At 39.4% G+C, this 14,253-nt stretch overlaps 1 protein-coding gene across 1 annotated transcript; it reads right to left on the bottom strand.

Moving 5' to 3' along the window:
* Positions 1–7,558: 7,558 nt before the first annotated feature.
* Positions 7,559–13,349, bottom strand: spata6l (spermatogenesis associated 6-like; the record flags this gene model as incomplete). The annotated part of the gene is made up of 9 exons (XM_080052459.1): positions 7,559–7,627; positions 7,848–7,929; positions 8,878–8,951; positions 9,767–10,000; positions 10,184–10,276; positions 11,232–11,356; positions 11,630–11,671; positions 12,752–12,800; positions 13,191–13,349. The coding sequence occupies 9 exons, from the start codon at positions 13,347–13,349 to the stop codon at positions 7,559–7,561; spliced, it is 927 nt and encodes a 308-aa protein (XP_079908585.1).
* Positions 13,350–14,253: the final 904 nt, after the last annotated feature.

The following is a 14,253-nucleotide window of genomic DNA, read 5'->3' as shown; positions in this document are numbered from 1 at the left end:
AAATTCTTTGTTAGCTTCTCACTACCTGCATTTCTGGGCAGACTGAAAGTCTAAGTGTCAACCAGGACTGAGATTTGATATTTTCAAATTTGGATTTGATTTGCTACCTGCACTGCTTAAACATCATAGAGATAATCGTATAGAAAAAGGCTACAAGTCTAAAACTGGGTCAGTGACCCGTAGAGGGGGCAATGTCCTTCACACTCCACAATTCTAGAGTTGGACAAATTAAAAGAAACCGGCGTGGTGCTATTAAAACAAAAAGGTTTATCACCTTAGAAGCACCGATGTGCTCTTGTAATAAAAGGAATAGTTGTTTTATTTATTTATTGATAAAAAGAAAATAATATTTTTTTCAACTATTCAGTTCAGTTCAGTTTATTTTTGTCATTGTTACAGAATAACAACAAAATGTTGTTAGAGCAAATATAGATAGAGCTCTATGTTGATATTCACTTGTCAGGCAAACATCAGTGCTGGTTCCAACTTCTGAAATGAGAGGATTTGCTGCTTCTGTCTTTGAGTTTTTACGTCTTTAAGTTGTTACCATAAACTAAAAGATGAATAATTAAAAATTATTTGAAAGATTACTAATAAAACATAATCATTGTCGCAACCTAAATGTAATCATAAAATATATTTTCTACAAAGCTGACATTTGCGCTGAGGATGGTCCAAACAAAAAGGCGGAGAATCCAAAATACAATGGTTTATCTTCAGAGGAGCAACAACGTACTTAGTACATTTAATAACCATCTCTGCATTACATTTGAATAGGTCTTGTGTACGGGTCTAATTGTGGGCTTGGTGGCAATAATATGGCCAGCTATTTTTTTAAATGCTTTTGCTCTGGATAGAAGTGTTGGACGGACAGAGCGTAACAACCAGCCTCGCCTTCCTTAGGATGTCAACAAGGGTTTATGCTTTGAAAGATTAAACCCATCTAAGGACACAAGTGGCAGTTCATATGTCAATGCCCCCTTGCTGCACTTTTGTACTCACAGCTTGTGGTCTAATGCTTGTTATTAAATGTTTGTCCGTGTCTATTACAACTGGGAGCTGTTTAGTTTCCTCCAGAACAGAACTTTAGCTTGGAATAAGTGATGTGCTGAGTTGTTATAACGGTGAAGTCAACTTGAAAAAAGACAATTGAGATGGGACCAACACTGGTATCATTGAGGGTTTTCTGTTGTACCATTTATGCTATTCATGTATGGTTTGAATTTAAGAAGTGGTCCCATAGTCAGTGTTGCCAGCATGATAATCCACATCATTGTTTCTAAATTGAAGTCATTTTTTGCTTGGCTTACTTTCCACCATCACTATAGTCTGAGCCAAATACCATTCCCATCTATTGGCTGAAAATACAATAATCCATTGCTACACAACCCAGTGTCATCCATCAAATGCTTATAGAGGTATGTATGTACAGCTGACACTGCAGAGATGATCTTCATTCAACTATGAGCTTGTATTTAGAAGTGTGTTGCTCAGATTGTGATAGATGTGAAACTGCTCAGAGTAGTTTACAGCATAATATCATACTATGCAATATGTACCGTTTGAAGTTTGAAGCTCCCCCCTCGTTGATGGAAAAAGAAACACCTGTTTTCTTTCTTCCATAATAGGCCTAAAGCACTGCTCCCAAAACAACAGCTAGTGTCAATACTTAATGATAGTAGGCAGGTATATGAGTAGAAAATTAGCCACTACAAATGCTTATCTTAAGAAACCCTTGTTAGGTACAGTAAATATGCTTGGAATTTGTGAGATTTTTTTTGCTTGGTGTAAAATACTGCTAAACAGCTAATACAGCTAGCAAAACAGCTAGCATAGAAAAATAGCAACTGCAAATGCTACTTTATCTTCTTATCATTAAAGGAGAAGTAAGTGATATTGTCCTTTTAGCTAACTTCCTGTCAGTGACTGCCGTTAGCAGTCTCCTCACTCGTTGCTACGTCACCACCATAGGAACGCGCAGCCGTCTTCGTCAGATAGTGCCACGATGAAGAGCAGCGAGTAATTGTTCACGGGCACAGAGATCCGCCTCTTTATAGCACTCTGTCACCTTATTGGATAAAAGCGGGATACCCAAAATTTTATCTGGCAATTACTGCAAAGCTGAATGATTAGGAGACCTGTGTTATGAACTGTGCACTGTTTAACTTACTTCTCCTTTAACCAAGCAATTATGCTGATGTTTTGATAGAGGTCATGAATTGTTGATAAATTAAAACTTTGTCTATTTTCAGAATAATAACAACTGTTCAACAAACCAATTGTGTTTACAGAGAGGCTGTCATGTTTGAGCCTGATTTTACATGATCATGATTGGGATAACATATGTTGCCTAAGTTTCTTTGATGGAATCGCTTAATGAAGGGTCGCTCCATTACTTTCCACCAAGATGTCAAAATTTTCAAATCTATTGGGTCTTGAATGCAGTCAAAGTCTCAGTGTCCCTACACTGCCACAAGGGCCATAGTTCAAAAATAAAACACAGGGATTGAAAGTGCTTGTCTGTTATTCTATACTGATGTGCAGATGAGCCCTCTCAAAAGCACACTGGCATCAACATACCCCCTTCTGTGTACAGACAACGACTAGAGTACCTACAATATGTGAATTACATGTAGTACATTATGTGTAACTGCAAGCAAATAAAAGAAAGTTGCATTTTTTTTGTCTGCTTTTGTTGGAAGCTATATTAAGCATATCCACTATGATAAGCTATACTACAGTAAGCATATCCACTATGATAAGCTATACTACAGTAAGCATATCCACTATGATAAGGATAAAGAGATTGTTCGCCGTCTTTGGAGAAACATTTCCTTTACAGGAATATACAGGTTTTGGGTGAACTAAATTAAGTTGTTCAGGTGATCAGTCATGAGAATGACTAAATTATAAAGCGGGAACATAGTTCCCATTCACAATGCAGGTTCTTCTGTTTCAGGAGAATTCCAGACATGGAAAAACTGGAGCTGATTAGCTGTTCATATTTAGCAGTTTTTGAACTCCTTGTCCAAGGTGTCTTGTCTTTAAAGCAGAACAGATACTACTACCCTTTTTAAGGCTATCTTATAGGGTGTACACTTAAATTAGTAAAGCTATTTTTAACAGGTTGATAATATCATCAATGGCTCTATATACCTCAGTAGCTCATTTATTTTTGCATTCCAGCGGAGTTGCCACATATGTATGAACACTGTATTATAGAGAAATGCCTAGGATAAACAACAATCTGACAATCTATTGATTGAAGTCACTTCATACGATTTGCCGAAGATGTTTAAGTATCCATTCTGCCTCTGATGTTGACTATTTGGAAAGATTTTTTTTCTTTGTACAAACTACAGTATTTCAGTAGAAGCATACTGAGACCTTACATTTGGGTCTCTGCAAGGCCTCAGGGAGAAAAGTCACAATGAGGCTATAGTGGTCCACAGTATGGTCATTGCTGTGGTTCTAGCTAGCCTCCTGTGTTGATAGGAGTTTATCTTATTGGCAGCATCCGTCAAACAAGGACTCCCCTGAAATAGGGTTTTTTCATTTGGGGATGGGTTTAGTTTAATTAGGCAAGTCGTGCCGGTTTTACCATATAATGTGGGGGCATTATGGCTGGGCTTTGCATGGTCGGGCAAAAGTGGAGCGACCTGGGCCAAGTGAAAAATTATCTAAGCTTATAACACCTTAACTGTCTTTGGAGAGGGCGGCCCCTTTGACTTCCAAACTGTCTGTTATTTATAGAGCAATTTAAAGACTTTTGTTAAAACTGGCCAAGCAAACCACAAAAAACTGCAGTGCCACTAAGGTCTATAGTTATAGACTTGTTATTACACCAAAAATAGAATTCTGTTTCAGCAGCCACTCAGCAATAGATCACAATGTTCCTAATACGGCGGGGGCTCAATGCCTCACAGTCATAGCAAGCGGCCATTTTTCTGATCTATGGCAGTAGTTCACGCAGAGCTGCATTGCCATAGACGCAATTTGCTTTTAATGGCCTTTTGCTTGATTTACCTGAGGACTCCACAATGTCAGCCTGATAGATTCACGGGATAGGGACGTATGACAGCAAATTCATACAACTGCCTCCTGGCTGTGTTTAAACTGTTATGACCATGTGTTTCAATTCTAAAATGTTTATTTGAACACCAAACGCATTATTTTACCATTAGTGCAGGGGGTGCACTAATGCACAATTATCAAACCACTGCAGTGAAATACCTCTCGGCTTCGTACCTACACACACACACACACATCAGGAGAGTCGTGACATCTGATGACTTCAGTGGCAAGGTCTTTCCCTAAAGGGGAGGAAGAAGACAGATGTCAAACATCACACACATAAGACAACCAATCAACGTTATGCCTCTTTCATTGCTTCAGGTGCCTCAAAAAGGTTTCATAACCCTGTAACATCGACATTTTGGTAAAGTACCCTCAGAGCACACTATAATGTAGCTGTAAGCCAATATAATAGCACACTATTATCTAGTTTGATGAGGCTAGAGAGGGTAGCAAATAATTTACATCTTGAATTGCGAAAAAGAAACCTTTTTCCTTATCTGCTCTTTCACATGACCTTTGGGTTGTAAAACTGACCCTGCAAAGCCCAAACATGGAAATAATAGAAAAGTAATGGCAACTAGCAAGGTTCATTATAGACAGACATGGGCCCTCAACACTTTGATAAGAGTTGAAATTCCACAGCTCAGGTTCCTGGTTCCATTGCCAACTAAGCTAAATATTTGCAGGTAGAACAAATCGACCCAACAGGACCTGGGGCCTGTTTCAGGTAGCTGGTTTTGAGGCAACCCGGAGTTTGTTCGCTCTGAGTTGGTGGAAACTCTGGGTTTTCTGTTTCAGGTAGCAGGTTCAGTGCAACCGAGAGTCAGTTACTGCGGCAACATACGCCGTGGGTCTAACCTGCTGGATAGGTGGTTAGACCTACCCGAGTTTGTTTTCACTTTACGCTGCAGCTCCGACTGAAGAAAGAGTGTCACTGTCACACGCGTCCCTGTACAGTTTGAAGCAAAATCACTCTATAGAAATCTCCATCGGGATGTTTTTATCATTTCCTGATGATTTTACATTTGACCAATCATTTATCTGATCAGTAGCCTTGTTCTCAGCCCTCGGTCCGTTCATATAGGCGGCCACCTTACACATCGTGACATGCTCTACATTCAGATTAATAAACCTATTTGTAGCCTATTGTATGTTTTTTAACGTCTGTGCCACTGAACAGATTTATGTCAGGTGGATTCATGTAACGCTGCGGCTGCACGCGATCGTTGTAGTTCACTTGTGCATCCTAAAGTCACAGACAAGCCTCGTTAAATAGCCTAATATGAATATAAAAATGATATAATAATTTAAACTGTGATCACTTGAGGAAAATGGATCTGGTAATAAATCAATCAGGCTCTTCAATGGAAACTGTCACCTAATGTGTCTTGACGTTAATGTATTTCACTCCTCATTTAAAAGAAGCGACAGTCTGTTCTGTTTACTGCACAGTAGGCTTTAGGCACTGTCAGCAATGCTGTGTCGCGCCAGCTTTATTACTTTACAGCTGATATGCGTAACTTTTTAAAATAGCTTCTCATACGGAAGCAAAATGATTATCTTGACAAAAAATGTTTGCTCTGTTTTTTTTCTGAATTGCCGAGGAGATTAGATCAGAGTTATGAGACAATATCCCGTTAATTCTTCTCCATAGGCTACCATAAGCTCATTCCTTAATATTTCTAACTCTAGTGGGAGGAGCGGAGATTTCTTTTTTTCTTTTTTGAGAAGTGGAGAAGTGGGAGGATCAATCATTTGTTTCTTCTGTTTCCATGGTGAATCATGTTATCAGCGATCCATTGACGATGGCTTTTATGCACACGCTCCACCCAGAGTGAACACGCTCAGAGTTGATTAACCCAACGCTGATCCACTGTTCTGAAACCCAAAACCCAGAGTTGCTTATCAACCCTGCGCTCTGAGTTTACCAATTCAGAGCGCAGGGTTAAACCCAGAGTGTGTAAAACCAGCTACCTGAAACAGGCCCCTGTTATCCCAATCAGGTTATCTTAACCTGAGAAAGGGCATTCTTATGAGCCTGCAGTAACAGCAAATTGTAAATGTGGATACCAAATCTCCCTTTGTGTTTGTGTCCTATGAAGAACTATATACTGTATTTCCCCACTTTAAACTTACCTATGCACATACAAATTTTAAAAATAAAATAATAATAATTTTAAAAAAACACGTTCATGATTGCCATTTGTGGTGTGTAAATATGCAAAATGTGTATTAGGTTAAAGCTGCAGTTGAGAGTTTTTTTACTGTAATATTTGGCAAAACTGTCATAATAGCCATTCAGCTATATGTAGGTGAAGTGGTCTGAAAATATGTTTTTATCACTTTGCTCCCCCCTGCCTCTGTGTGCTGCCCCCCAAAATTGCCACCGCTCATGTTAATTTTGACCAATCAGAGCGAGGTCAGATTCTCCGTTCTTATTGGCTGTGGGACCTTGGCAACGACGTTGATGTGTCAGTTGCGTGAGCGTTCACGACCCTAGCAGTCTGACACTAGCCTACTGTTTGGTACTAGGCTACTACGGCAGACAGCGAGTAGCAATGTCTTCACAAACGAACCCTCAATTTACCATTCCCAGGATACCAACAACTAACACCGCTAAGACAGCAAAAAAACGAGGAAAGACGAATGTTGAAAAGTTAACTGCTGAAAGGGAGACTGAGAGAGCTCGAAAAAAAGTACACCGGCCATGTCTTCTTGCCCTATCACATCAAGACCTCTCCGACCGCGACCTCGTCCCCTTCCTCTGCCCCTAGGCTGCCTGCCGCTAGCAGCAGGACGTCCGCTGGCTCTATATAGCCCTCGTCCTGTGCTCAGTGTTGCCAACTCGAAGCGACTTTGTCGCAATATTTAGTGACTTTTCAGCCCCCCTGGCGACTTTTTTTTCCAAAACAGCGACAAGCGACAAATCTAGCTTTTTTTTCTGGTGTTATTGGTGACTTTTTTCGCCAAAGCAAGTATCACCTCTTCTCAACCGTTGGGATCCCAACGGCTGAAACTCTCAACTGCAGCTTTAATACCCCAATTTCTCCCATGTGTTTATACTCCTAGAGCAGCAGAGAATGTCAAATGTTCATATATTGGGAATATAAACCTGTGTAAGAATTAAACCTGTGTCAATGTTTATTAATTCTTTAGAAGAAACAATCCCACAAGAAAAAATTAAGTTTGGGGACATGAAGTATGGAAGGAATGAAGGTTTGTGCACTAAAATCGGACTGCCATCACCCCTTTGAAGAGCAACCATAAAAGAAGAAGAAGTTTGTTTGTATGTTAGTAATCATTAGTTGTCTGTGGACTGAGTAGTAATAAATGTAACATCTATAAAGATCTTGGTTATGTGGCATAGGTTGCTCCATGCAATTCTAAAACACTCAAGGGGGGCAGCATTTTACTTAAGTGAAAAGTGAAACTGATAAATACACAGAGCAGGTCTACCTCACCTTTCCAGAGTCCAGACAGATCATAGTAGTGGACCCGGAGAGATGGACCTCCTGGCTAAAACCTCATCAACCTCAGAGTGTGTGGCCCCCTAGAACACAATAACAATAGTCATTCTCTGCCATTGTTAGAGCATCAGCCAGTAAAGAAAAGCAAGCAAGCTGATTTTCCTATTCTAATCTTAAATTGCAATATTGCAAAAGTGAAGGAAAAGACACAAAGTGGATCTGTGGAAATAACACAGGTCAAACACCTGAATGAAACAGATAATGACACTGAAATCCACCATAGACGTTCCTTAGTCTACTTACATAAACAAGTCGGCGTACAGCTTTTGGTGTCGTAAGGAGTCCGCGAACACGCTCCTCGACCGCTTCCCATTGTCTGTGGGAGCTGGAGCGAGACCCGAACATCATAGTGACTGTCAGCAAATTTTCACTTTGTATGAAAATAAGTCGCCACGAATTGCTTTAAAAATTAACATTCCAGTATCATCTTAATACACTTGTTTCTCAGATGAGAAGCGTAATATCCATGTACTAGCATGACAGAGATACTGTCAGTCACAAGGACTTAAAAACTGCTAACTTAACTCTACCAAAAGTGTAAAAAAAAATATATCTTCCAACAGTTTATATATACACAGTTAGACATTTGTTTTTAATTATATTCTTTGTCTTTATGGTGACATTCATTATTATACTATGAATTTCAATATTCCAAACTAATCAAAAGAAGCACCTGGCCTGTTCCCTAGAAGACTCCCATAGTCCATAATCGTGGGGGTCGTCTGAAGAGCTGGAGTCATCTTCCAACCTCCCTCCATCCCGCTGAAACACACAGACATACGTTTGGTATTGATCTTCTCATCTCGGTCTCGTACAAAAAAGCAAAATAACATATTTTCAAAAAAAAATCACTGTTCTATAAATGCTTATGTTTGGCAATGGGTCCACATCTGACTTCCTGTCTTAGAGGCCAAGGAGGACAAATGATTGTTCCTACCAAACTGTTGGATTGAGGTATTCGTCTGTCAGTCGGAGAAAATGTCACTGAAAAAAAGCAAACAGAGGGAAAAAAATGTTTTGAGTCACAACATAATTGCATTAATAATTGCATAATTTGCATTTCTGTGGCGATATATGCCAAATAAAAGTAGGTTATAGGGCAATAGGTAACTGTCAGTTGTTTTTTTAATCATCACTTGAAATTTTTCTACAGTGAATGAGGTCATGTCAACAGAGCAGTATAACGATAACGGCACATTTTACAAGCTGCTTTGGTCAGTTGTTTACAACAGTAAGCCATGTTCTGGTAGCAACAAGGAAGCTTAATTGTTACCTGTGGATAAAGACCTGGTCAAAGGTGTAGAGGAGTTGGTAAACAGTGCTGAGCGGTGAGATGAGGCTGACCGGCTGAATCCAGGCCAAGAAGACCGCGTCTATACACACAGGACAATGATGACACAGTGAGTGAGTAGGCCTACAGGTCAAACTGCTACAGGATGTACACAACCAGAGCAATTGGAGCATTTTACTGTCACAACAAAATATGAGAAAACTCATGCGGTAGGTGTTCCAATAAATAAAAAAAACATGAAATTAGTGTATGTTAGTAAACTGGCCTAATGATAATAAAAATAAGTAAAATAATTCTTCTCTACAAAACAAAGTCGTAGAATATGAGTTTGGGTTCACACTCCCTGAGTTTAGTATTGATATAAAATACTTCCAATCAATTCCCCAGTTTCCTCTCAGTTCACTAGTTGAGACATAACCCAACTGACAAAACATCAAAATGGGAGGATAGATCTATCTATCTATGTCTGTCTGTCTGTCTGTCTGTCTGTCTGTCTGTCTATCAAGGGTGAATGAGCGGCAAGAAAACTTGCAACTTTAAAACACTACCTGTGCAATGGCTCCACCATATTTTAGATGAGCATTTTTTTACTCATACAATAACATTGGGTGGAGTGTCATTGGACACTGAGTTAGAGATAACATCACAGTTAAACATTTACTAGTGGCACCACTAAAACTGTCTCAAGGCTCCCTTACTGGTGAAACATTATTTAACATTGATACTTGTATAATATTATAGTTAAAGAGTACCATTGGTATAAAGTTCTGCAGAAATAACTGCTGTGTGTAGACATACCTAACTTAGCTTGTCTCTGCCATCTGCTGGCTGGAAGTGAAATAAAGAAGTGCTGTATACTGTTTGTGCTTACTGGCGGGGGAATGTTGGTTCGGTCTCGTTTAGCCTGGGTCAGATGGTGGGCGTTTCCACGTCTCATAGGGGACAGGGACCGGGACCAGGGAATGTGTGAAGGTGAAGGTGAACCGTGTTTTTCTTTGTACGCCCTGCCACCTGGTCTCCTTCCTGAGGTCTGAGGTTGGATTCTCTGAGGAGAGGAGGTTCTAGGTCTGCTGGAGGGTTTCCTTATCCCCCTCATCACTGGCCTCTGAAAACAAGAGAGTGGATCTCTCAAAACATGGCATTGAAGAACCAAATAAAAGACACTGAAAGTGAACTTATACTGGCTATGAATCTGCCTGCTGACAACAATCTAATCAGGTCCAGCTCACACATGATGGAGTTTGATTTATTATACATTATATTATAATATAAATAATGTAATCTTTACCAAAAAAACATTGGGGTAAATGTTTGTCTGTGCCTGAGCAGAGCACTCAATGATGGTAGTTTTGGTGGAAAACTCCAACCTGGGAGCAATACCCTGGGGAAAAGAGAGAAGAAGAAATATGATGAGAGGAAACAGCACAGCTCACACTCATAGTAAGCCATTTGTTTTGTACAATTCACTGCTTGCAATATGGGAGAATGAGCAGATAGAGGAGGAACCAAGTAAAGGCAGTTTTTATCAGTTAATTGTTTAATGCTGACACAGTGCAGTAGAATGTAAACAGCAGATAATACTGTCACATCCTAAATAACATACGGACATTGTGACAGCAGTACAGTTTGTGTGTGTGTGTGTGTGTGTGTGTGTGTGTGTGTGTGTGTGTGTGTGTGTGTGTGTGTGTGTGTGAGAGAGAGACAAAGATTGTTGATACAAAACGTGCTGTCCCATTTCATATCGCCGTGCAAAAGTAAAAAGTAATTTAAGGAAATGGTGAATTTTTAAAATGATCACACAAGGAGTTGATCATTTGTTGCTGCATCTTATTATAGTGTAATGGAATTTTCAGGTTAATCGATATTAGTATTAACTTAGGTCTTATTGGTCTCACTATTTCTCAGACAATTGTTAAGACATTGTCTCCTGTTAGACGACACTGAAGGTACATATAACGTCTCATCTCACTAAAACCAAAAGGCTGTCTCAATGACAGGTTAGGTTACCATAGTTAATTGTTTATGATGAAATATGCAATAGAATGTTCACAGATACAATAACCTTATTTTGCTTTGCTGTTATGTTTGTGCTGTAAGTGACACTAATCTCAGGAACTGAATAGGTGGCAAATTAAATGTGTTTCACTTGTGTTGCTGTACTGTTCTCCTCGTCCAAACTTCAATGAATATTTCTGCTTAAGAACTCCAAATCAAAAGCCTTCAAGGCAGAGCTCCGAGACCAGCTTCAAACACAGAGTACCTTTAAGCCACATGCTGCTGACAATAGACATTATAATCGTACACTTCAGGGTAATGTGTCAAAGTGCTGAGCCTACTGCAAAGTGAGGTGCTCTGGTCATCAGAACCTCTCGATCCACTCCAGAGAAGGAGGGCACCAGTTTGGGCTCCGGGAATAAGAAACGCCGGGCGTCCTCTTCAAAGCAGGCCAGAGTGTCCGCCACTGCAACACACACACACACACACACACACACACACACACACACACACACACACACACACACACACACACACACACACACACACACACACACACACACACACACACACACACACACACACACACACACACAAAGTCCTCTGTTACACTTTGACAATGGTCTTTCAGCCCAGAATCCTGTGCAAGGGCAAATTAAAGAACGTTTCCGCATTCTTGTGTGTAAGCAGAATCGATTAGTTTAATTGACGTGAATATGAAAAATAGAGAAAGGCTCACCAGAAGGAATCACCTGCACCAGTTCAATTCTGACCGTCTCGTCTGAAGAGAAAAGGTATCAAGTTGAGAAAAATCCACATTTTCGGGCATGTCAAGCAATGAAATGACAGCTACTCTTAAATACTGATATGATATCATAATATGTCATATGGTTATGAAGCTGCATTTCCTCTAACCAATAGGCCGGCCTCTTCAGACTCTGAGAAAATGATGCCAACACATTAGTTTATTAAAAATGTAATATCTGCCGGATAGTTTAAGTCAGGGGTGTCCAAACTTTTTTCACTGAGGGCCACATACAGAAAAATCTACGAAGGGCCGGGCCACTTTGCAAAAATAACACATTTATCAGGACATGTAGCTGCTCTGATGTTTAGTTTCATAGTGTCTTCGTAAATTGTAATCCTTCTTCACGGCAACACTTTACTTGCACATTAAAAAGATACATCCCCCCTCTTGTTAAATGCCATTGATACACCTAGTGTTTTCTGCTTTTACGTCTAATGTCCAGCTTGGTGAAAATAGTAGCCAGCTGAGATCCCGCCCCTCCAAAGGGGGTCCGGGGGTATGCCCCCCCGGGAGATTTTTTTTAAGTTTTTAAAGTGAAATGCATGAATCTGGTGCACTTTGAGAGGGAAATTAAGAGGCTAAAGCTGAAGAATTTTGTATGAAAAAAAATTTAAACACTGTCAGATGAATTAGAAGCTATTGGAGAAGGACACATGGATTTTCCATAATAATATTAATTTAAATTAAAATATCATGCAGGGTCCTCTGGGATGGCCTTGATGCTCTTTTTCTTTTATGGGACATATTTCTCTGTAATATAATGAGTGCATTTAGATTATTTAAAAATTAAAAGGGCCATATTACATTATATTTTTAAAATGTGCCAAGGGCCAATCAATCAGTTTTGACACCCCTGCACTAGTGGGTTAACTAAGAAATGGAAAAAAAAAAATTTTTTTTTTTTTTTTTTTTTTTAATGGGCCATATTGCATTATATTTTTAAAATCGGCCGCGGGCCAATAAAAAGCGGGCCGCGGGCCGCAGTTGGCCCGCGGGCCGTAGTTTGGACACCCCTGGTTTAAGTGTAAAAAATTAAATTAAAAAGTAACTTACACTCCAGCATTATAGCGATGTCTCCAGGGTCAACTGCATTTCTAAAAATCTAAAGAGAAACACATTTTCATGTAGTTTTCTTATATTACAAACAATAGTATGGTTCTATATCTAGTCACTAGATGGGAGTTAGCATCATTTTTATGTTATTGTTACCGTCTGTACTCTGTACTGTGTGCACTGAAAAAGAAATGTGTTGTGAATACGCAGCCTAGGCTCTGTAACTGTAAACAATGGGAATGTTAAGGGGGGCCCACCGTAGCAAACAACATACCAGTTTAGAGAGGCTGGGTATTAACACTGGATTTACAGGTAACAGATCGTGAGGAGATATTCACTGATTTTGACAACAAGAATTCTACAGAATTGCTGACTGCATTTTTAAGTCATAATGGTTACCTGCATAACTCTCCTACATGGATGATAAGTAAAGCCTTGCCTTTTCAAAGGTCATCTTCTCGTTGAACAGCAGAGGAAAGACGGCAGGGAGCCACTCAGACTGGCGGTACTGGCCCATAAAGCACATGCTGAGGTAGATGTCATCTTTGTCAAGTATACGAACTCCAGGACAAGAAACCTGAGAGCAGTGGAGGAACATTTATCATGGCTCAATCAAGTAGGCCTCTTTCTATTGGATTTTTTACTTCCAACTAATAAGAAATATTTTAGGAATGTGGTTCCTTGGGCAGATCTAGGGGGGATGTCGACTATGGTTTAGTATTGTTACCTCACAATACAGGAATAAATGGGGCCTAACTTGACTTGACTAACTTGATCCTTACAATGGCCAACTTTTTCACCTTCCTGCTTTCATTTCCAGACTACATTGACTAATATATTTCTGAAGGCCCTTTACAGGATTTTCCCATATATACTGATACATCCAGCAGGTGGTGATGAAAGCAGTTCCACTAGCCTACTTGAGTGAAAGTATTAACTCCATAGCTTACTAAACTCATACACAATCTCTATACCAATATAAAAGTACTGCATTGTAAATTGTAACATTTTCAATAAAGAATAAGAGCAACAAAAATATAAACTTTTCCAAATAATTTTTTTTATTTTATATCTCTGATTCCAAATAGGCTACATTCTCGTCGGGTTTCTTTTCTTACAAAATAAAAGTCCTGCAGAACAATTATGGTCGATACTTTAACATGCAGCCGGTTTTCAAATTTTGTAACTGGTCGAGGTGAGATATAAATAGAGTTTGATAACAATAAAATGAGTAAAACATGTAAAATAGAAAAAAGAAATGGAAAAGACCCAAGTCTCACTCTCAAAAGCAATTTAGTTCAGTGAACGTTGTGTCAAAAATGTGTATCAAATATACGGAAAACTACGGTCAAACTTCTCATAGCCTATCTAAATTAGCCTACCATTAAAGGCCTACTTCACCGGTTTGAATATGAAGGTGTATTGAATTCTGAGATCCTATGTAGTATAAATGTGCGAAGAAAATTGAAATCGGTTCACCCTAGCCTGAGAAAAGGCAGAAA

Source organism: Ammodytes marinus, assembly GCF_949987685.1.
Source record: "Ammodytes marinus genome assembly, chromosome: 23".
Taxonomy (NCBI): Eukaryota; Metazoa; Chordata; class Actinopteri; order Uranoscopiformes; family Ammodytidae; genus Ammodytes; species Ammodytes marinus.
This window is presented reverse-complemented; position numbering and strand designations above follow the sequence as displayed.